Genomic DNA, 22,322 nt, shown 5'->3' on the forward strand with positions numbered 1-22,322 from the left:
TTTTCCTCCCTCATGAAGCCATCTATTTTGTGAAGTGCACCAGTCCCTCCTGCAGCAAAGCACCGCCACAGCATGATGCTGCCACCCCTGTGCTTCACAGTTGGGATGGTGTTCTTCGGCTTGCAAGCATCCCCCTTTTTCCTCCAAACATATTGATGGTCATCATGGCTAAACCGTTCTATTTTTGATTCATCAGACCAGAGGACATTTCGGGGGAAAAAAGTATGATCTTTGTCCCCATGTGCAGTTGCAACCGTAGTCTGGCTTTTTTATGGCGGTTTTGGAGCAGTGGCTTCTTCTTTGCTGAGCGGCCTTTCAGGTTATGTCGATATAGGACTCATTTTACTGTGGATATAGATACTTTTGTACCTGTTTCCTCCAGCATCTTCACAAGGTCCTTTGCTGTTGTTCTGGGATTAATTTTCACTTTTCTCACCAAAGTACGTTGATTTCTAAGACACAGAACCCGTCTCCTTCCTGAGCGGTATGACGGCTGCGTGGTCCCATGGTGTTTATACTTGCGTACTATTGTTTGTACAGATGAACGTGGTACCTTCAGGCGTTTGGAAATTGCTCCCAAGGATGAACCAGACTTGTGGTCTACAATCTTTTTTCTGAGGTCTTGGCTGATTTTTTTTTGATTTTCCAATGATGTCAAGCAAAGAGGCACTGAGTTTGACAGTAGGCCTTGAAATACATCCACAGGTACACCTCCAATTGACTCAAATTATGTCAATTGGCCTATCAGAAGCTTCTAAAGCCATGAGATTTTCTCGAATTTCCCAAGCTGTTTAAGGCACAGTCAACTTAGTATATGTAAACTTCTGACCCACTGGAATTATGATACAATGAATTATAAGTGTAATAATCTTTCTGTAAACAATTGTTGGAAAAATTACTTGTCTCATGAACAAAGTGTCCTAACCGACTTGCCAAAACTATAGTTTCTTGACAAGAAATTTGTGGAGTGGTTGAAAAACGAGTTTTAATGACTCCAACATAAGTGTATGTAAACTTCCCGACTTCAACTATATATTCCAGACTCTGACATTGCTCGTTCTGATATTTCTTAATTTCTTAATATTGTTATTGAATTGCTACCTGTATATATTACTGCACTGTTGAAGCATTTCTCTGCACCTGCGATAACATCTGCAAATCTGTTTACGAGACCAATAAACTCTGATTTGATACACCCAGACAAACAACCCCACCCCGCCTCCTCATTTAAAGAGGTGAGTGGGAGCTCTACAAGTCAAAGTTCACATTTCTCAATCCTCTTCACGCCTGGCTGAAGGTTGGGGCTGGGGGGGAAATGGTTCAGGCTGGGGCTTTAGTTCAATTAAGGCATATCTTTATTTCCTACATTATTCAAAAAGTACACTTTGCGTCTCTAACTTTCAGAGATCAATGAGGTTAAGGGATGGGAGGGGGGGTGTCATTAGCCTTTTATAACCAACAAAGTAGGCCTATGTGGACAAAAACATGATCTTCTTGTCAAGATGTGACAGTACATTCAGTGTGATCTCAGATCGAACAGGATTTTATTCACTTACGGACTAAATATCACCAACCTATTGCATTTCACTGCAGCCTACTTGACTAACTTATCATACTAATTTTGACTAATCGCAGTGACAATGCATTTTGAAATATAATACATAGCTGGACCTGAGCAGTTAGACGAGATGAGATTTTTTTTTTGTGCCCGCGATACATATGGCTATATCGGTCCACTAATACAGGACTAGTAAAGGCTCAGGGCACAACAATTCATTAACATACATTTATTTATTATGCTTTTCCAGGGGGTGCCGCAGCACCTTGCGCACCCCTACTTCCCGCGGCTACGTTCGCAAGGTATCGCTACCCAATGGCATGTCATATTTTTTAACAGCTCTATTGTTGTCATTTACAGACATGGTACATGAAATAGGCAAACTGATACATGAATCCTAAATGAAGGTACCATTTTCTTTTGTTAATCTCTGCAGGTTTGTCATCTGATTTCTTGGCGCCTGGTGGAGATAGACGCAACCATACTACAAGGCAGGACATTTCTCTGCATCCAAGTTGAGGCTTGCTACCAGCAGGCCTCAACTTGGATGAGGCTTGCTACCACCATCCTACTACTGAGTTGCACCCCCTTTTGCCCTCAGAACGGCCTCAATTCGCTGGGGCATGGATTCTACAGAGTGTCGAAAGCATTCCACATGGATTCTGGCCCATGTTGACTCCAATGCTTCCCTCAGTTGTCAAGTTGGCTGGATGTTCTTTGGTGGTGGACCATTATTGATACACACAGGAAACTTTTGAGTGTGAAAAACCCAGCAGCGTTGAAGTTCTTGTCACACTCAAACCAGTGTGCCTGGCACCTACCACCATACCCCATTTAAAAGGCACTTAAATATTTGTCTTGCCCATTCACCCGCTGAATGGCACACATAATCAATTCATGTTTCAATTGTCTCAAGGCTTAAAAATAACTTGAACTTGTCTCCTCCCCTTTAGCTACAAAGTGAATTTAACAGGTGACATCAATAAGGGATCAAAGCTTGCACCTGGATTCACCTGGTCAGTCTGTCATGGAAAGAGCAGGTGTTCCTAATGTTTTGTACACTCGGTGTAAGTCGGTGCTTTCACTTGTAGCAGTTCCTACGAATTTGAGTGGTTACATACATGTTGCTGAAAATTCAACCCTTTTTTGTGTCATTGATGTATGACTATTCACATACAATATTCAGTTGAGATTCAACTTCAATACCTCTAGGGTTCTGTGGTGTTCAAAAGGTATTGGGCAATAGCTTCCTTCCAGGACCTATATCCACAAAGCATTTCACATCCTGATCAAACCGGACGTGTGTGTGTGCGTCCACGTATGCCATCACGCGCACATTGATTTTGTTCACCCACACCAGAAGCGATCAGAACACGCAGGTTGAAATATCAAAACAAACTCTGAACCAATTATATTAATCTGTGGACAGGTCGAAAAGCATTAAACATTTATGGCAATTTAGCTAGCTAGCTTGCTGTTGCTATCTAATTTGTCCTGGGATATAAACATTGGGTTGTTATTTTACCTGAAATGCACAAGGTCCTCTACTCTAACAAATAATCCACAGATAAAACAGTAAATCCAATTTGTTTTCTCGTCGTCTCACCTTCCTACGGGCTTCTTTTTCTTCTTTGGACTTTATATGGCGGTTGGCAACCAACTTTACCGAAGACGAAGACTCCCCCATTTCTCCCTCACCCAATTCCAGATAGCTGATGTTCTGAAAGAGCTGCAATATCTGGACACCAACAAACCATCTGGGCTAGACAATCTGGACCCTCTGTTTCTAAAATTATCCGCCGCAATTGTTGCATCCCCTATTACTAGCCTGTTCAACCTCTACTTCTTAACGTCTGAGATCCCTAAAGATCGGAAAGCTGCTGCGGTCATCCCCCTCTTCAAAGGGGGAGACACTCTATACTCAAACTGTTACAGACCTATATCTATCCTACCCTGCCTTTCTAAGGTCTTCGAAAGCCAAGTTAACAAACAGATCACCGACCATTTCGAATCCCACAGTACCTTCTCCGCTATGCCATCTGGTTTCAGAGCTGGTCATGGGTGCACCTCAGCCATGCTCAAGGTCCTAAACGATATCATAACCGCCATCGATAAAAGACAGTACTGTGCAGCCGTTTTCATTGACCTGGCCAAGGCTTTCGACTCCGTCAATCACCACATTCTTATCGGCAGACTCAACAGCCTTGGTTTCTCAAATGACTGCTTCGCCTGATTCACCAACTACTTCTCAGATAGAGTTCAGGGTGTCAAATCGGAGGGCCTGTTGTCTGGACCTCTGGCAGTCTATGGGGGTGCCACAGGGTTCAATTCTTGGGCTGACTCTTTTCTCTGTATACATCAATGATGTCGCCCTTGCTGCTGGTGATTCTTTGATCCACCTCTACGCAGACAATATCATTCTGTACACTTCTGGCCTTTCTTTGGACACTGTGTTAACAAACCTCCAGAGAACCTTCAATGCCATACAACACTCCTTCCCATGGCCTCCAACTACTCTTAAATCCAAGTAAAACTAAATGCATGCTCTTCAACCGATCACTGCCTGTACCCGCCCGCCCGTCTAGCATCACTACTCTGGACAGTTCTGATTTGAAATATGTGGATAACTACAAATACCTAGGTGTCTGGTTAGACTGCATACTCTCCTTCCATACTCACTTTAAGCATCTCCAATCAAAAATGTAATCTAGAATCGGCTTCCTGTTTCACAACAAACATCCTTCACTCATGCTGCAAAACATACCCTTGTAAAACTGACCATCCTACCGATCCTTGACTTTGGCGAAGTCATTTACAAAATAGCCTCCAACACTCTACTCAGCAAATTGGATGTAGTCTATCACAGTGCCATCCGTTTTGTCACCAAAGCCCCATACACTACCCACCACTGCGACCTGTATACTCTTGTTGGCTGGCCCTCGCTTCATATTCGTCGCCAAACCTACTGGCTCCAGGTCATCTATAAGTCTTTGCTAGCTAAAGCCCCGGCTTATATCAGCTCACTGGTCACCATAGCAGTACCCACCCGTTGCACGCGCTCCAGCAGGTATATTTCACTGGTCATCCCCAAAGCCAACTCCTGCTTTGGCCACCTTTCCTTCAGTTCTCTGCTGCCAATGACTGGAACGAATTGCAAAAATCACTGAAGCTGGAGACTTATATCTCCCTCACTAACTTTAAGCATCAGCTGTCAGAGGAGCTTACCGATCATTGCACCTGTACACAGCCCATCTGTAAATTGCCCACCCAACTACCTCATCCCCATATAGTTTTTTTTTGCTCCTTTGCACCCCAGTATCTCTACTTGCACATTCATCTTCTGCACATCTATCACTCCACTGTTTATTGCTAAATTGTAATTATTTCGCCACTATGGCCTATTTATTGCCTCACCTCCCTAATCTTATTACATTTGCACACACTGTATATAGATTTTTCTATTGTGTTATTGACTGTACATTTGTTTATCCCATGTGTAACTGTGTTGTTTGTGTCATACTGCTTTGCTTTATCTTGGCCAAGTCGCAGTTGTAAATGAGAACTTGTTCTCAACTGGCCTACCTGGTTAAATAAAGGTGAAATAAATAACAAAAATGGTTTTAAATGTCTGAGTTTGACTAATACAGTGAACTAAGAGCAACAAATGGTAACGGCGTCACCGGCCTGAATCTAATCCAATCTGGAGCTATACCGTCAGTAACAGAGGTAAATGTAGGTAAATGTTTTATATTCGGTTCTCTCTTGTCAATGACCCAAGCATGTCATGACCATGAAGATTAGGGGTGTGCCGAGTAGTCGGACGAAACGAGTATTGCAACGAATATGGGACATTTTCTGGCTACGATTATGATCCAAGTATTTTTTGTAATTGTCTGTGATCAAAAATAAAGTAATTTTTGGGTGCCAGCACGCATCTTTCTCATGTCAATCAGTCATGCGCAAAGTTCTATGTGGTCTAAATAACTTAACTGGCTAGTTAGCCTGTCTGTAAAGAGAACGGCGGGCTATGTGTTGACCCTGCTGCTCTGATTGGATAGAGTGAAGCTGTATTTCTCGGTTTCACTAACTTCATAATTTCAAACGATCACTTTTCCTCACGTGTTTTTAGTCTGCTGCCTGCTACTATGACAAATCACATGGTGAGGACGTTTGCTATCAAGCTATCAATGTGCATAATATCTAACAAGCGGGGCAAGATTAGGGAAAAAAGATTAAACGCTGATGTGCAATGTGACTGAGTGACAGAAAGCTTGGCTGCCTGTTGCAAGTTGAGGACACACAGACACAACACACACTGCTCCTAATTTGCAGCAAGAATGTGCAGGTAAGGTATTTTGCCAACACTTCCGTTATTTTTTCTATCAGATTCATGAGTATCATCCGATCCGACTATCAATTGTCAATTTACGGATACGATTACGGCCATGTTGGCATAACCTCTAATGAAAATGGTATATTCTGAATCAGTGGAGGATAGAGACAAATACACATGATTGATTTTTATTACATATTTCTATCTTCCAGCTTTCAATCTTTAATAGCTACACAAAGTGTGCCATGACTACAGAACAAGCCCAAAAACATACTTTGATTTATTGATTGATTATATAACTGAAATCTTAAAAATAAGTTTGTCTTACCTAATTAATGGAATACACGTAATTGAACCGACATCAGTCAATTAGTTGTTTAATAAAATCGTGGGGGGAAAAAGTGGTGGGTAATCGCTCAGCACGAACAGCAGCTCATCTGTGTAATCCACCGTCCCTAGTACACTCACCTCTCAAGCAAAATAATGGTGGCGTTCACTCTAGCAAAAATTATCAATAATTAATAAATATTAAAAGGGATGGTTCAGCCTGTTTTCATGTTTAGGTAAAATATCATCTTACACAGAGTTATCCTCATAAGCCAGTAGTGACATCTTCTCCCGTTGTCTGCATGGAGAGATGCATAAAACCGAAAGCTTACCTTGACTTGAAAGAGTTCCAGTGCTGGATAGCCTTAGCCAGCTAGCCAACATAAATAGCATTCATCAGTTTGAACTGGGTGTTTGAGTATGCTAAATTAGCTAGCTGTATTAGCTGTATTAGCTAGCTAAGTAAGTGAAAAAATACCAATGTAGCAATTACATGATTCGTAACATGCCTGGCATTTGAAAATACTATGCATTTTGTTTAACCCAAATTCAGAACCCGCTTCAAATCATACAGATTCTGTTGTTAAATGCTCTTTGGGCATTTGAAAAGCTAAAGAAACTGCTACCACGTGAATAAAGAACGGTATCATCTGCATAAAAATGAACATCCGCTGTTTCAATATGATTCCCAATGTTGTTGATATACAAAACTAACAACATTGGGCCCAAAATAGCACCTTGCGGAACACCTGAGCACAACTCTATGGACTCAGATTTACAACCATCCGCCATTACACATTGTGTACGAGTTGATAGGTAATTTATAAACCAATGTAGAGGATGACCAGTAATTCCACAACATTTTAATCTTTGCACAAACACAGTATGGTCCACTGTGTCAAATGCCTCTGACAAAACAATACAGACAGACACATAATGTAACTTCTTGTCAAGAACACAGTGTATGTCAATTAAAACCTTCAATGTTGCTGAAACAGTGCTGTGGCCAGAACAAACCTGATTGCATTCCATTTAAGATGTTTTCTTGGACGTAGGCCTTCAGCTGCCTACTAACGAAAGACTAAAGTACCTTAGACAGTACAGACAATTTTGATGTGGGTCGATAGTTATCAGGTAGCTCAGATATGAGTCTCCAATAGCAGATTTCCATAACCTTGGGATTTTCTTAACATCAAGCGTGAGGTTAAAAATACATGTTAAGGGGGAGCAATGATGTCTGTAGCTAGGTGTAGGGGGCGGGGGTCTACATCATCAGGGCCAGGGTATTTCTTTCTATCAATTTCCTTCAGTGCTTTACGCACTTCTGAAACCGAGAAGGATGAGAAGGAGAACATGGCGAAGGAGTGCACAAGGGCGTCTGGTAAATTCACAGAGGGCTCATTTAGACATTTTCAAATAAACTACCTATATCTATAAAATTATTGAAAGGTTTCATAATATAGGTTCTCTCAGTTATAAGCTGTGTGTTTATCAACGATTGTTTGGGAAGCTGTGTATTCTTTTTGCTCTCCAAGCCTTTCACTACTTGCTAAAATGTAGAGGGATTATTTAAATTATCTGAAGAAGATTTAAAGGTAGTGGTCTGCTTTCAGTTTTCGGGTCAAAGCCACACCCATATTTCGAAGACTTTTAAAAGCCATCCTATCGCCCACCGAACCAGATCCTCTTGCTATAGCCCACATAGCATTTAGTTCCCTTATGATTTTAGCAAGTTCATCAGTAAACCAAGGGTTCTCTACACTTAATCCTGCATTTTTTGAAAGGGACATGCCTATTGAATACCTCCTGGAATGCGTTGTGGAAGTAAGAAAATGCTAATTCAAAATCAGGGATTAATTCAATTCTATTCAATGCTAAATACAGTTGAAGTCAGAAGTTAAACACACACTTAGGTTGGAGTCATTAAAACTAGTTTTTCAACCACTCCACAATTTTCTTGTTAACAAACTATAGTTTTGGCAAGTCGGTTAGGACATCTACTTTGTGCATGACACAAGACATTTTTCCAACAACTATTTACAGACAGATTATTTCACTTATAATTCACAATTCCAGTGGGTCAGAAGTGGGTCAGAAGTACACTAAGTTGACTGTGCCTTTAAACAGCTTGGAAAATTCCAGAAAATGATGTCATGGCTTTAGAAGCTTCTGATAGGCTAATTGACATCATTTGAGTCAATTGGAGGTGTACCTGTGGACGTATTTCAAGGCCTACCTTCAAACTCAGTGTCTCTTTGCTTGACATCATGGGAAAATCAAAAGAAATGAGCCAAGGCCCCAGAAAAAAATTGTAGACCTCCACAAGTCTGGTTCATCCTTGGGAGCAATTACCAAACGCCTGAAGGTACCACGTGTATCTGTACAAACAATAGTACGCAAGTATAAACACCACGGGACCATGCAGCTGTCATAATGCTCAGGAAGGAGACGCGTTCTGTCTCCTAGAGATGAACGTACTTTGGTGAGAAAAGTGCAAATCAATCCCAGAACAACAACAAAGCACCTTGTGAAGATGCTGGATAGAACTGTTTGGCCATAATGACCATCGTTATGTTTGGAGGAAAAAGGGGAAGGCATGCAAGCCAAAGAACACCATCCCAACTGTGAAGCACGGGGGTGGCAGGTTCATGTTGTGGGGGTGCTTTGCTGCAGGAGGAACTGGTGCACTTCACAAAATAGATGGCTTCATGAGGAAGCAAAATTATGTGGATATATTGAAGCAACATCAAGACATCAGTCAGGAAGTTTAAGCTTGATCGCAAATTGGTCTTCCAAATGGACAATGACCCCAAGCATACTTCCAAAGTTGTGGCAAAATGGCTTAAGGACAACAAAGTCAAGCTATTGGAGTGGCCATCACAAAGCCCTGACCTCAATCCGATAGAAAATTTGTGGGCAGAACTGAAAAAGCGTGCGCGAGCAAGGAGGAAGTGGGCCAAAATTCATCCAACTTATTGTGGGAAGCTTGTGGAAGGCTACTCGAAACGTTAGACCCAAGTTAAACAATTTAAAAGGCAACGCTACCAAGTACTAATTTAGTGTAGGTAAACTTCTGACCCACTGGGAATGTGCTGAAATAAATAATTCTATAATATTATTGACATTTCACATTCTTAAAATAAAGTGGTGATCCTAACTTACGTAAGACAGGGAATTGTTACTAGGACGAAATGTCAGGAATTGTGAAAAACTGAGATTAAATGTATTTGGCTAAGGTGTATGTAAACTTCTAACTTCAACTGTACATCATGTAAAAAACCTTGAATATCAAACTGCTTCCCGTTTCTTTTCGTAATGACACGTGGAGATCGCTTAGGAATTTGACCCTCTCTCACACAGGCAACAGCACAATGATCACTTATGCCAATTGCATGCTCCCTCAAAACTACATCCCTGAAGTGAAACAGAAAGGTGAATGCAGTGATCAGGTTGGTTCCACCACGCTAATCAAAGACCTTACCTCCACCCACCTCTTGCCTGCTCACCAACAGTCATCGATGGGGAGACCAGAATTAGGTAGGTTTAGTATGACCGGTTACAACTCCATCATAGTACATGTTAATTTGTCAGATATCACACATCCTAACTGGCATTGGTAATAGAACAGTGACTGTGGATGTGTTCACATATGCATCTATGGAGCCAGCACTTGGAGACTTGCAAGTTGATGTGATGAAGTCCTGACCAACAGACAGGCTTGATACTGTCTCTGAATGGAGAGAGACCTGGCACTCAACACATCCACAATGCGGGACTGAATGTGATTACTAATAATATAGAAGAAATCCAGTCCAGTATTTGCAACACCCTTTTCATTCCATCAGTCACTGATGAACTCTGCCTCAACTAAGCCTATTTCTACAGTTGGAGAGGACTGTAGAAGCTTTTTCCAGACGCCAGCCTCTGTCGTTTGATGGGGAGACCATAATTGGGTAGGTTTTATCTGACCTGTTCAAACTTAAATATAATACCTGTTTGTGTGTCAGATATGACCATTGTAACTGCCGTTGAGAATAGAACAATGACTATGTGTGTTTGTGTTCACAGAAACATGTATCAGCCAGCACATGGACACTTGCAAGATGATGTGATGTCCACTTCAGACTGACAAATGGGTTGATACTGATATCTCTAAATGGAGAAAGACCTGGCACTCAGCATAACAATTTTACTGGACAACTTTCACTGATATTGTCTTTTTTAATTATTGAATTGAATGGTATCAGTCAATATGGGGACGGAGAAACCCTGTGTATTCTGCACCAGGATTAGGGAACTCTGGTTATATACGGGACACCACACAGGAAGATTATGACCACTCTGACATGTTTGCCAAGGTAGCCCCATTACCAACAGACAAAATGCCGATAGGCACAGTATCTGTATCGGCTGGGAATGACGATGAAAGGTGCACATTGTTATATTAGCAGGACACTGCTTCTATTGTTTTATGTAAAGGGTTGTTTCTTCTAAATGGATCGGTACCTACATTTGGAAGTTATCAAAACATTTAGTTTAGAATATCTAAATAAATTCAGCAATTGCATCCTTCTCATACAGGTCTGTAGGCTACTGACCCATTCAAAGCTTCCTCCAGCATCAAACCATACATCTGCCTGTTGTTATTGAATTCAATCTCCAGGAGGTTTGTTCGTTGTGATTGAGTGTGGGGGAAACAACTGCAGGCAAGGTTCTGACAGATGGGTGTATCTTGGTGGTGGCAAGGACACAACCAAGATAACCTACATCAAACCACACCCAAATCAAAGTGTATTGGTCGTGTACACAGATTCTCAGATGTTATTGCAAGTGCAGCAAAATGCTTGTGTTTCTAGCTCCAACAGTGCAGTAATACCAGAATATAAATATATAATATACAGTGCCTTCAGAAAGTATTCAGACCCCTGGACTTTTTCCCACACTTGGATTGAAATGTTTAATTGGATTGAAATGTTTTTTTTTTTACCTCAATCTACAAACAATACCCCATAATGACAAAGCAAAAACAGGTTTTTACACATTTTCGCTAAATTATAAAAACTGAAATATTGCATAAGTATTCAGACTCTTTACTTAGTACTTTGATGAAGCATCTTTGGCAGCAATTACAGCCTTGAGTCTTCTTGGTTATGACACCACAAGATTGGCACACCTTTATTTGGGGAGTTTCTCCTATTCTTCTCTCCAGGTCCTCTCAAGCTTTGTCAGGTTGGATGGGGAGCATTGCTGCACAACTATTTTCAGGTCTCTCCGAAGATGTTCGATCAGGTTCAAGTCCGGGCTCTGGCTAGGCCACTCAAGGACATTCAGAGACTTGACCCTAAGCACACAACGCAAGAGTTGCTTCTGGACATTGTCCTGTTGGAAGGTGAATCGTCGCCCTAGTCCGAGGTCCAGAGCGCTCTGGAGCAGGTTTTAAATCAAGGATCTCTGTACTTTGCTCCGTTCATCTTTGCCTCGATCCTGGCTAGTCTCCCAGTCCCTGCATTCAGGCCAAAGAGTTCAATCTTGGTTTCATCAGACCAGAGAATATTGTTTCTCATGGTCTGAGAGTCTTTAGGTGCCTTTTGGAAAACTCCAAGCGGGCTGTCATGTGCCTTTTACTGAGGGGCTTCAGTCTGGCCACTCTACCATAAAGGCCTGATTTGTGGAGTGCTGCAGAGATGTTGTCCTTTTGGAAGGTTCTCCCATCTCCATAAAGTAACTCTGGAGCTCTGTCAGAGTGACCATCAAGTTCTTAGTCACCTCCCTGACCAAGGCCCTTCTCCCCCGATTGCTCAGTTTGGCCGGGCGGCCAGCTCTAGGAAGAGTCTTGGTCGTTCCAAACTTCTTCTATTTAAGAATGATGGAGCTGTGCCTCGACACAATCCTGTCTCGAAGCTCTATGGACAATTCCTTCAACCTCATGGTTTGGTTTTTTCTCTGACATGCACTGTCAACTGTGGGACCTTATATAGACAGGTGTGTGCCTTTCCAAATCATGTCCAATCAATTTAAATTTACCACAGGTGGACTCCAATCAAGTTGTAGAAACATCTCAAGGATGATCAATGGAAACAGGATGCACCTGAGCTCAATTGCGAGTCTAATAGCAAAGGGTCTGAATACTTTTGTAAATAAGGTACTTCTGTTTTCGTTTTGTCATTATGGGGGTATTGTGAGTAGATTGCTGAGGATTTTTTATATTTATTTTAGAATAAGGCTGTAATATAACAAAACGTGGAAAAAGTCAACGGGTCTGAAAACTTTCCTAAGGCACTGTATATATACATATGGTGTGTATGGATAGTATATGAATAGAAAAGGTGTGCACAACAGTAGTTATATAGGATGAGCCATGACTAGAATACAGTATAATCAAATCAAACTTTATTTGTCACGTGCCGAATACAACAAGTGTAGACCTTACCGTGAAATGCTTAGTTACAAATCCTTAACCAACAGTGCAGTTCAAGAAGAGTTAAGAAAATATTTACCAAATAAACTAAAGTTAAAAAAATTAAAAAAGTTAAAGAAAAGTAACATTAAAATAACCATAATGAGGCTATATACAGGTGGTACCGGTACAGAGTCAATGTGTGGGGGGTACAGGTTAGTCGAAGTAATTTGTACATGTAGGTAGGGGTGAAGTGCCTATGCATAGATAATCAACAACGAGTAGCAGCAGTGTACAAAACAAATAGAGGGGAGGGGCAATGTAAATAGTCCGGTGGCCAGTTGATTAACTGTTCAGCAGTCTTATGGCTTGGGGGGGGTAAACGCTGTTAAAGAGCCTCTTGGTCCTAGACTTGGCGCTCCGGTACCGCTTGCCGTGTGGTAGCAGAGAGAACAGTCTATGACAATTTTTGGGGCTTTTCTCTGACACTGCCTACTATATAGGACCTGGATGGCAAGAAGCTTGGCCCCAGTGATGTACTGTGCCGTACGCACTACCCTCTGTAGCGCTTTACGGTCAGATGCCGAGCAGTTGCCATACCAGGAGGTGATGCAACCGGTCAGGATGCTCGACAGTGCAGCTGTAGAACTTTTTGAGGATCTGTATATACATATAAAGTGGGTAAAACAGTATGTAAACATTATTAAAGTGACCCCAAGCAATCTCATGTTTGGCTTCTGTCGTGGCTGCCAGCATTTCTTGAGGAGCAAGCCAAAACACAAGGCCAAATCAGCAGGTGCAGTTCCCCTTTAACATTGTTCCCTTCAAAAGGTGAAGTGAGAACCTTCACAATAATTTTACTAATGGGAAACAAACTTTACTTTTGAATGAAAAAAGAAAGTCATTAAATTAAAATAATTCTACACACACACACAGATGTTTCCCTTTACATGGATGTCAAACAAAAAACAATTAATGCAAAGTTAAACAAACCATACAACTCTATGCACAAGGACTACTTTTGACAATTTCTACAGAAAACTTTACATATTTCACTCTATTAATGTGGAATTGCCCTAATGTGATTAAATTAAGGTTAGTAAGTGATTAGCAGTAATGGGCTTTTATTAATTGTTTTATTTAGTGTTACAGCATTAAACCAACATTATGCATTTATTGTAAAAATATTATATAGACACTACCGTTCAAAAGTTTGGGGTCACTTAGAAATGTCCTTGTTTTTTAAAGAAAAGCATTTCTTTTTGCCCACTTAGAAATGTCCATTTTTTGCCCCTTCACGGTTGATGTTGAAACTGGTGTTTTGCGGGTACTATTTAATGAAGCTGCCTTTTTAATCAATAGCCTTTTTAAAATGATAAACTTGGATTAGCTAACACAACGTGCCATTGGAACACAGGAGTGATGGTTGCTGATAATGTGCCTCTGTATGCATATGTAGATATTCCATTAAAAATCTGCCGTTTCCAGCTACAATAGTCATTTACAACATTAATGTCTACACTGTATTACTAATCCATTTTATGTTATTTTAATGGATTTTTTTTGTTGCTTTTCTTTCAAAAACAAGGACATTTCTAAGTGACAATAGCATAGGTAATTAAAAACGGGGGGGGGGGGGGGGGGGGGGGGGCAGAGAGATAAAGGTCCCCCCTCTTCTGTGAGAATGGTTGAAGGCCGCCTACGCCACATTCCTACTCCCCCGCACCCTTCCTACCTAGCTGTCCCTTTAAAAAATACAAAGTATGAAAAATGGCAGAACAATACCATCTCATCATATCTTATTCCAAAAGGGAAAGAGAGGGGGGAACAATGGCGTTGGGTCCATCGGTCTCACTCTATCGTTTTCTCTGTGCACTCTCACTTACTCTCTCTCGCCCCTACAGCTCGACAGCCTTCCCTCTCTCCTCTCCGACTCGCCTAGCTGACAGAAAGCTGCTTTGTTGCCATAGTATCAACTCCCACTTTTGATACTGTCATTTCAAGTAGGACATGGTAGCCTTGATACAATATGTTCTCCATTTCCATTAAAATAGTTGTCAGATATGATCCTGTAGATTTTGGATTACACTTGACTGTGCCTGACAAGACACCCACACCCCTCCCTATTTTATTAATGGCCAAAAAGATTTTCCCCCCCAAATAGATAGATAGATAGAAAGATAGATAGAAAGAAAGAGGGCCATTGTTATATGCTCCCGTCTGTCCATAAATAAAGTGAGATCCCAAAGTCCATTCTCTCTAGTGTGTGCTCTCTGAAGGGGGAGATGGAGGCTACCAAAGGCAAGGTCTAATGTTGGTGGCGAAGCTTCCACCCTCCTCCCCTGTTTGTTGAGTTAAAAAACAAATACACTACTCTGCTGAGAGAAAGAAAAGTCCTTTCACCCAACTGAAAACCATTTGAGAGACATCAGGATTATGTAGCGTCCCCTCAGCATTCAAGACATGAAAAAACAAAACAACAACTAAAGCCTGTGGATGAACTAACTGGAAAGCGAACTCAAATTAGGCTATTCAACATGTTGTCCACAAAATGTAGGCCTATAAGCAATAGCCTTCTATTATCAGGGGGATTATTTAAACTACATATGATAGGCAGAAAGAAGGCACACTTCAAATATAACAAATGGAAATACCAAAGATGACATTCCATTGTTTTTTGCAAGACCAGATTTCTCAGGTTTAGGAGTCTGAACACGCAAATTGTAGGTTAACTTGAGGACATGACACTGGTTTTAGCAGAGAAACTGGCCTAAACGATAGGCCTAAACGACCACTAACTGACCACACACGCTCTCACCGTGACTTTTTGTCACGTGACCATAATAAGTCACCTTTCATCATGAAATGCGCCACGCGAGTGACCATAAAATGACCACTGCACTGATCATGAAAGAAATGTCATATGACCATATCAGTGAAACCCGTAAATGACAAAAATGTATACTACCAAACAAAGACATTGAATGATTGTTACGTAGGCTACAGTAGGCTTACTATTTGTCTAAAAGAGTTGTGCAACAGTTACCACCGATACTGAAGTTGGGACAGACACCTAGAATGAGTAGTACAAACCAAAGAAACATGAACTCAAAGTATAGAAGCTAGCCTATAGGCATTGCAGTGAAGAGGCGACCTGCCTGACCCCTGACTCTGCTGGTGCAGGTACAGCACACATTTCACCTGTTAAAAGGTCAATTGTCATACGAGTACTTTAAAGATGACTTTAAAGAGTCATCATGAGCCAAGGTGACTATTCTCTCCACTAGGAAGGGCGGACGAGGGACGTTGGAGATGGAGGGATATGGTAGATGAAGAGCGAGGGAGTGCCTTTGTGGCCTCCCAGGGGGGGCCTTCCCCTACCCACCGGCCTGATCCATTCTTCTCCCCTCAATGAGGGGATTAAGAAGGCTCTCTCAGTATGGCCGTATTGGGGGGGATGAGTTGCACCGGGAGAGTGGAGACGGGGGGGGGGGGGGGGGGGCGGGCGATCCAAATAATATTATAGCTAAGTAGTGAGGGAACCTGAAACACTAACTCTGCAAAGCATTCCAGGCTCACCAAGGTACCAGACAGGCCTTTCGCTATAGCTGAAACACCTTTAGAATCGGGAGTAAAGTTTCTAAAGAAAGGGAAAGAAAGGAATGAGGAGAGAAGCGAAGAAAAGTTGAGACCACGTTTGTTGAGAAGTGAGGGATGCTCCTCTTATTCCATGCTCTTATGCAAAGCAGGGTCAAGGAGGGCTACGAAGCACACAATTAATGCTGATTACACACATATGCTAATTATTACACGCTAATCAAGTACAGTAGCCTTATATTCAGACCTAATGCCTACAGACAGGCTTCTCTCGCTCTGGCTTCTTTAGGTAGGAGAAAGCTATAAATACTACAAGACTGCTAGGAGCTCAAACACTACACAACTAATAACCATGGGGGCCGTCAGTCAAGGCTTCAGACAGACACAGAGGCAAACAACAACAGAGAGACAGCCCAGACAATCAGACAGGCTTGACGGTCGTACGGTGGTAACATGCTTACACGGAACCAAAAAGCGCGTGCGCTATCGTGCATACATTTATTTTGTCTCCCTACACCAAACGCGATCACGACACGCAGGTTAAAATATCGAAACAAACTCTGAACCAATGACATTAATTTGGGGACAGGTCGAAAAGCATTAAACATGTATGGCAATTTAGCTAGTTAGCTTGCACTTGCTAGCTAATTTGTCCTATTTAGCTAGCTTGCTGTTGTTAGCTAATTTGTCCTGGGATATAAACATTGAGTTGTTATTTTACCTGAACAAGGTCCTCTACTCCGACAAATTAATCCACACATAAAACGGCCAACTGAATCGTTTCTAATCATCTCTCCTCCTTCCAGGCTTTTTCATCGTTGAACTTATATGGTGATCGCATCTAAACTTTCATAGTATTACCACGACTACCGGCAAAACAGTTAGTCTTTCAATCACCCACGTGGGTATAACCAATGAGGAGATGGCACGTGGGTACCTGCTTCTATAAACCAATGAGGAAATGGGAGAGGCAGGACTTTTAGCGTGATCTGCGTCAGAAATAGGAATGACTTCTATTTTAGCCCTTGGTAACGCAGACGCTCGTTGGTGCGCGCGAGCAGTGTGGGTGCAATAATTGAATAACATGGATTTCTAAATTTATTTTGTGACGCTCGCGCACGCGACGTGTCCGGTCTGGTCAGCATGTTAGCTCTTGATGTACTGCCTCAAATGCAATGAATCTGGTCATTTGACATTTGTTTTCTATTATGCACATTGTGTAGGTGGCGGAAAGAGTGGTGTGAAAGATAGGATAAATGCAGAGGATAAAAAAAGTATATTATATATACTATATTCTATAAAAAAGTATATTCTATAAAAAAAGTGTTGTTGCGTTAGTAACCGTATTCAGTTGGTTTGCTTTAGTTTTCATAAAAACATGAGAACAAGCACCAGACATGTTCAAAAATATATTTTCTTAAAATTGTGTTATACCCCATGCATTGTCTGTCATCTTAATTGTCATGATGATACTTTGAGTAACTTTGCTTTCTTTACAAGCACTCAAGAGCACCTTCAGCTGATTTGAGGGTTCAACAGTTGTTGAAGAGTGACTTTAATAGTGCAGTTTATAAAACATGGATCAAACCACAGGTGAATGTCAAAAATCCTTCTTTGATTCCAATCCAACTGTCCTTTCCCCACCACCAGTGGGAAGCAAGAAGAGAATTGGAGGACCCGAGATCTGGCTTTGTGACGACATACATTTTGTCCTGTTTAACCCCCCCATCCTTTACTCAGCAGAGCAGGAAGGAAATGCTTGGGGTGAGTGAGTGGTCCGTGGGGCTTGCTGATGCTGAGCCTGCTCAACATCATGTCTTCATTCCAGAGAAGCTGACCAGTACAATTTCAATACACTGAACTTTACACAGAGACCCTTCACTGGAATAGTATTACTCTGACTAACAGAGGGGAAGGGGAAAACACTGGGGTAATCTGTATTGCTCAATATCTGAGTCAGGGTATAAGAGAAGAGAAGATTTCTTCACTGAGTGAGGGAGCTGGACTCTGAGCTCTAGCTCTGTTTCTAGGTAGAGACTTGAAATTAACGTCTCATTGACTGTTTAAATACGCCCTTGTCAATCTCTTTACTTCTGTGTGTGACAAATACCATTATCTACCCTTTACACCCGATGACAGGGGTGTAGCTGGATCACAAGGATTTGTTAACGGTTCGTAGGACCGTAGCAAGTAACGTTAGATCATACACATTCGCTTATGTGGCTAACTACATGGCTGTCTGACGGTTTGACATGGAGCTCTTGCTAACAAGACACAAACAAGTCCCCCACCTTCAACAACATATTTGTAACTTGCCATTGGCGTCACATTCCTTAAAATAACATCTAGCTAGCTAGCTAACAATTAGCAAGAAAGTTGGCTAGGCTATCGACAATAACTGGAGGCCCATGCAATGATACAATGTATCAATACTTTGACAACCTCACTAGAATTAGTTGAATTGTTTTAATATACAGCTACATTGGTAAAATGTCACTATAACTACGCGTTAGTTGAATTAAACCACCAGGTAGTTGGCTAACTATTATGCTAACAACAGCTAACGTTAGCTAGTTACCCCGTGTTTAAAAGCTGGTTGGCTAACTAACGTTAGCTACTGTAACTGATTTGACAGTTTAAATATTATTAACATCTGACTGGTACACATCTCTTAGTGTGACCCTAGCTAAACTCAATCCCCTTTATCAAGAAGACCAAGTTCATTGCCCTAAAGAGCAAGATAATGGTTTGCTCACCTTTAGTCTGATGTCATACGTGGTAAACCTGGTCCTGCCGACACCGACCGTCTCAGGGTTGCTCACGTCTATCTCTAGAAAGTTACTAGGTGGTCCATACGCGTCATTCAAGTTCTGAGGCTTGGAGAATAGCCTCCTTGTATCAGCTATGGTATCAGCCATTTCTCCCTCACTAGCTAGCTAAGTTAGCCTCAATGGTTTGGGGTTGTGCGCTCCACTTCCGATCAGCTGAGATGCAGCTGACGCTTGGCACCTTCCTTGTGTTTTGTTTACAACCTATGTCTCAGCGCATTTGCATTTTCTTGGCTGATAAGTGTACTATCTGAAATATTGACCAATCAGAGTTATATGCGCTATGTAAAGTATTGCATTTCACTCCCCACAAACTAAACAAAATAGATACATACGTCTACCAAAATACACTTTACGGAATACATATTGCATGTAAACCCTTTTGATTGGCTTTATAAATCGCCCATAACGTAGTTTATTACAAAGGAAATTACGTCTGTTATTTCTTCTTCTTTGGTACAATGGCCTTAGCAACATTTATATGTGCATTCCGCCACCTACTGTACGGGTGGATAATAAGGATCCTAAAAGGAAAACAATGCGCAGTAAAAAATACATGTAAAAAATTCCATACAAACTGCGAAATGTTAATTAAACTAAATCAGCCTGCTTTTCTGTTTTAATCACGTCCCTACCCAGGCTCAGAAGGATCCTGTGATGGCGGGACATTTCCAGGCGACAGTAGTCCTTGCAGTGCTTCTTCCATTAAGTCTTGGAGGCCCAAAATCTTCTCAGCTGCAGATATAATGATGTCTATCTTCTTGAACTTTTTGGAAACTTGTGCAGTACAATTAATAACTGTGGCTATAAATACTACAAAATCCACCTTTTTCACAATAAGTGTATCCAGATCACTTGATTGAAGTATAACCTTTGCAACTGGTTGCGGTGCAACCACCACCATATCTTCTTCAGAACTGTGGCCTCTTACCCCTTCAACACTCTTCACCGCCTCCACATAGGAGATTGCTGTACAACCCTGATCCTTGACACCTCAACCTCTTTCACCCTAACAGGGCACTCAGGGAATTCAGAAATATGATCCCCACCACAGTTGCAACATTTTACATTCAAAGACTCTTCAATAACATATTCCTTCTGTCTGCAAACAGAACAATATTACAAGGACATTTCTAAGTGACCCCAAACTTTTGAACGGAAGTGTATATTATTTTATTCTTGTAATATTGCCACTTTATTCTCATCATATTGCCACTTTATTCACAAAATATTGCCACTTTTTTCTTGTAATATTGTCACTTTATTCACAAAATATTGCCACATTATTCAAAAAATTTGCCACATGATTCTCTAAATATTGCTCATTTATTTTCAAAATATTGCCACTTTATTCACAACATTCAATTTAGGATTTATTCTTGAAATATTGCCACTTTTGTCACAAAACATTCTCATTTTATTGACAAAATATTTCAACTTCTTTCTAGAAATATTGCCATTTTATTTTCGAAAAATGTGCACTTTATAAGTACCATCGCCTCTTGCAGTTTTTTTTCTCTCTTGAATTGGCCCTAACACTCTTCTGTATTCAGGTGATTCTAGCTGATTATAAATAAAGTATCACTCAATTGGCAACCAGATGTTTGTTTAGATATTCACTGAAAGACATCTCTAAACAACACTTGGTATTCCACGAGCAGAATTGCAAAATGCGAGAGCTTCCACATTTTGTCCAAATGTTTCATTTCGCGAACATTCAAAGGAATGACATTGTTCTGCAAGCTTACCCGCTAGATATCTTGCCTTACCTAGTATCTATTGTCTTGTTTTGCACACTTTGTACAAAATAATAAAATGCAGTACTACAGGATATTTCTTAACGTAGCTCTTTATTAGCTAGCTATAACTGGCATGTTAACGTATCGCCAACCAGGATCAAACTGCCCATCACCTAACCATTTGGGTGGTCTTAACCAATCATAGCACAGTATGATATGGCGGTAAAATGCATCAAATTACAATTCAGTTTGTTTACACATATGAATATTACATCCCCCTTCTTTTAAAACAAAAGAAAAATGTTTACATATTCTAAGCGTTTCTTTTGAAAACATGCTCTGCAGTTTGAACTCAAGGTAAGTAACCATTTATATTGCATACTATACCAACTGAATCAACATAGACTCTGAAACAATAATCCAACATACTGTTACTTTTCAAACAAGGGATTCTCAGCAACTCAGCTTTCACTGTAGAAATAACATCTTAACATTTCAAACAAATACAATACCAAAGCATTTCAAGTGAACTTTCAATAACAAGTTTACAGTCTGGAACTCTTTTAGGGCAGCGATCCGCCTACACCCTTTGACATTTCACAGGTCTAGGACAGCTCTGGGCTTGACCTCTCTTCCTGACCTTGTGCGATATGATGCTGAGCATGCTTCTGTGTCAGTCAACAGTTCTTGTGGTGTTGCAGGTAAGTATGGTGTATGTTGTGCTGTGTGTGTGTTTAGTCCATCACGTTCTCTTTCAGGGGAACAGTTCATCACATCAGTGTGTTGTTCTTTTGTGTTCAGTAGGTGACGACGATTGCGGCGGTACACTGCTCCTTCTGCGGTGCGGACGTGATATGAACGTTCAGTGTCAGCTGGCTGGATGACGACTGCTGTCTTCCAGAGGCCATGCTCCTGGATTCTAACTGACTCTCCGTCGATCAGTGGTGGCAGTGGTCTAGCTGACCTGTCGTAGTATCGCTTTTGTTGTTGTTGTCTCTGTGCACGTTTTCCATGCATTTCCTTGTAGCTGACGACCTCAGGTTGTAGCTGCTGGTTGGTGCTGGGAAGGATTGAGCAAAGTCTGCGGCTCATCAACAGCTGGGCTGGTGATTTGAAGTTGTCAACTGGAGTGTTGCGGTATTCAAGGAGACTGAGATAGGGGTCTCTCTTGTCTGCTTTTGCTTTGTCCATGAGTGATTTAGCAATCTGCACTGATTTTTCAGCAAGGCCATTTTTTGAGGGTAATGTGGGCTTGTGGTGACGTGTAAACTCCCATGCTTTTGTGAAGGATTCAAACTCATTTGATTTGTAACAGGGCCCATTGTCAGATATTAAAGTCTCTACAATGCCATGCCTGGCAAAGGCTGCTTTCACCTTGTGTATCACAGCTGCAGATGTGGTGCTGTGAAGCTTGTCGAGTTCGAAGTATCTGCTGTAGTAGTCCACTGTTACGATGTAGTCCTCGTTGTTCCAGGTAAACAGATCGGTTGCCACGACCTGCCAGGGTCGGTCTGGGATACAGTGAGGTAACATTGGCTCTATG

The 22,322-nt window shown here is 41.4% G+C and overlaps 1 protein-coding gene across 1 annotated transcript in view; it reads right to left on the reverse strand.

Annotated features, from left to right (window-relative positions):
- LOC120024366 (sorting nexin-3-like) overlaps positions 1–19,443 on the reverse strand; it is a 40,196-nt gene extending 20,753 nt beyond the window's left edge. Inside the window, exon 1 of the mRNA XM_038968594.1 lies at positions 18,969–19,443. Within this exon, the coding sequence (XP_038824522.1) occupies positions 18,969–19,130 (162 nt within the window). The 5' untranslated portion in view covers positions 19,131–19,443. The remainder of the gene's footprint in view (positions 1–18,968) is intronic.
- Between the last annotated feature and the right edge of the window lie 2,879 nt (positions 19,444–22,322).

The sequence above is a fragment of the Salvelinus namaycush genome, chromosome 29 (assembly GCF_016432855.1).
Source record: "Salvelinus namaycush isolate Seneca chromosome 29, SaNama_1.0, whole genome shotgun sequence".
Taxonomy (NCBI): Eukaryota; Metazoa; Chordata; class Actinopteri; order Salmoniformes; family Salmonidae; genus Salvelinus; species Salvelinus namaycush.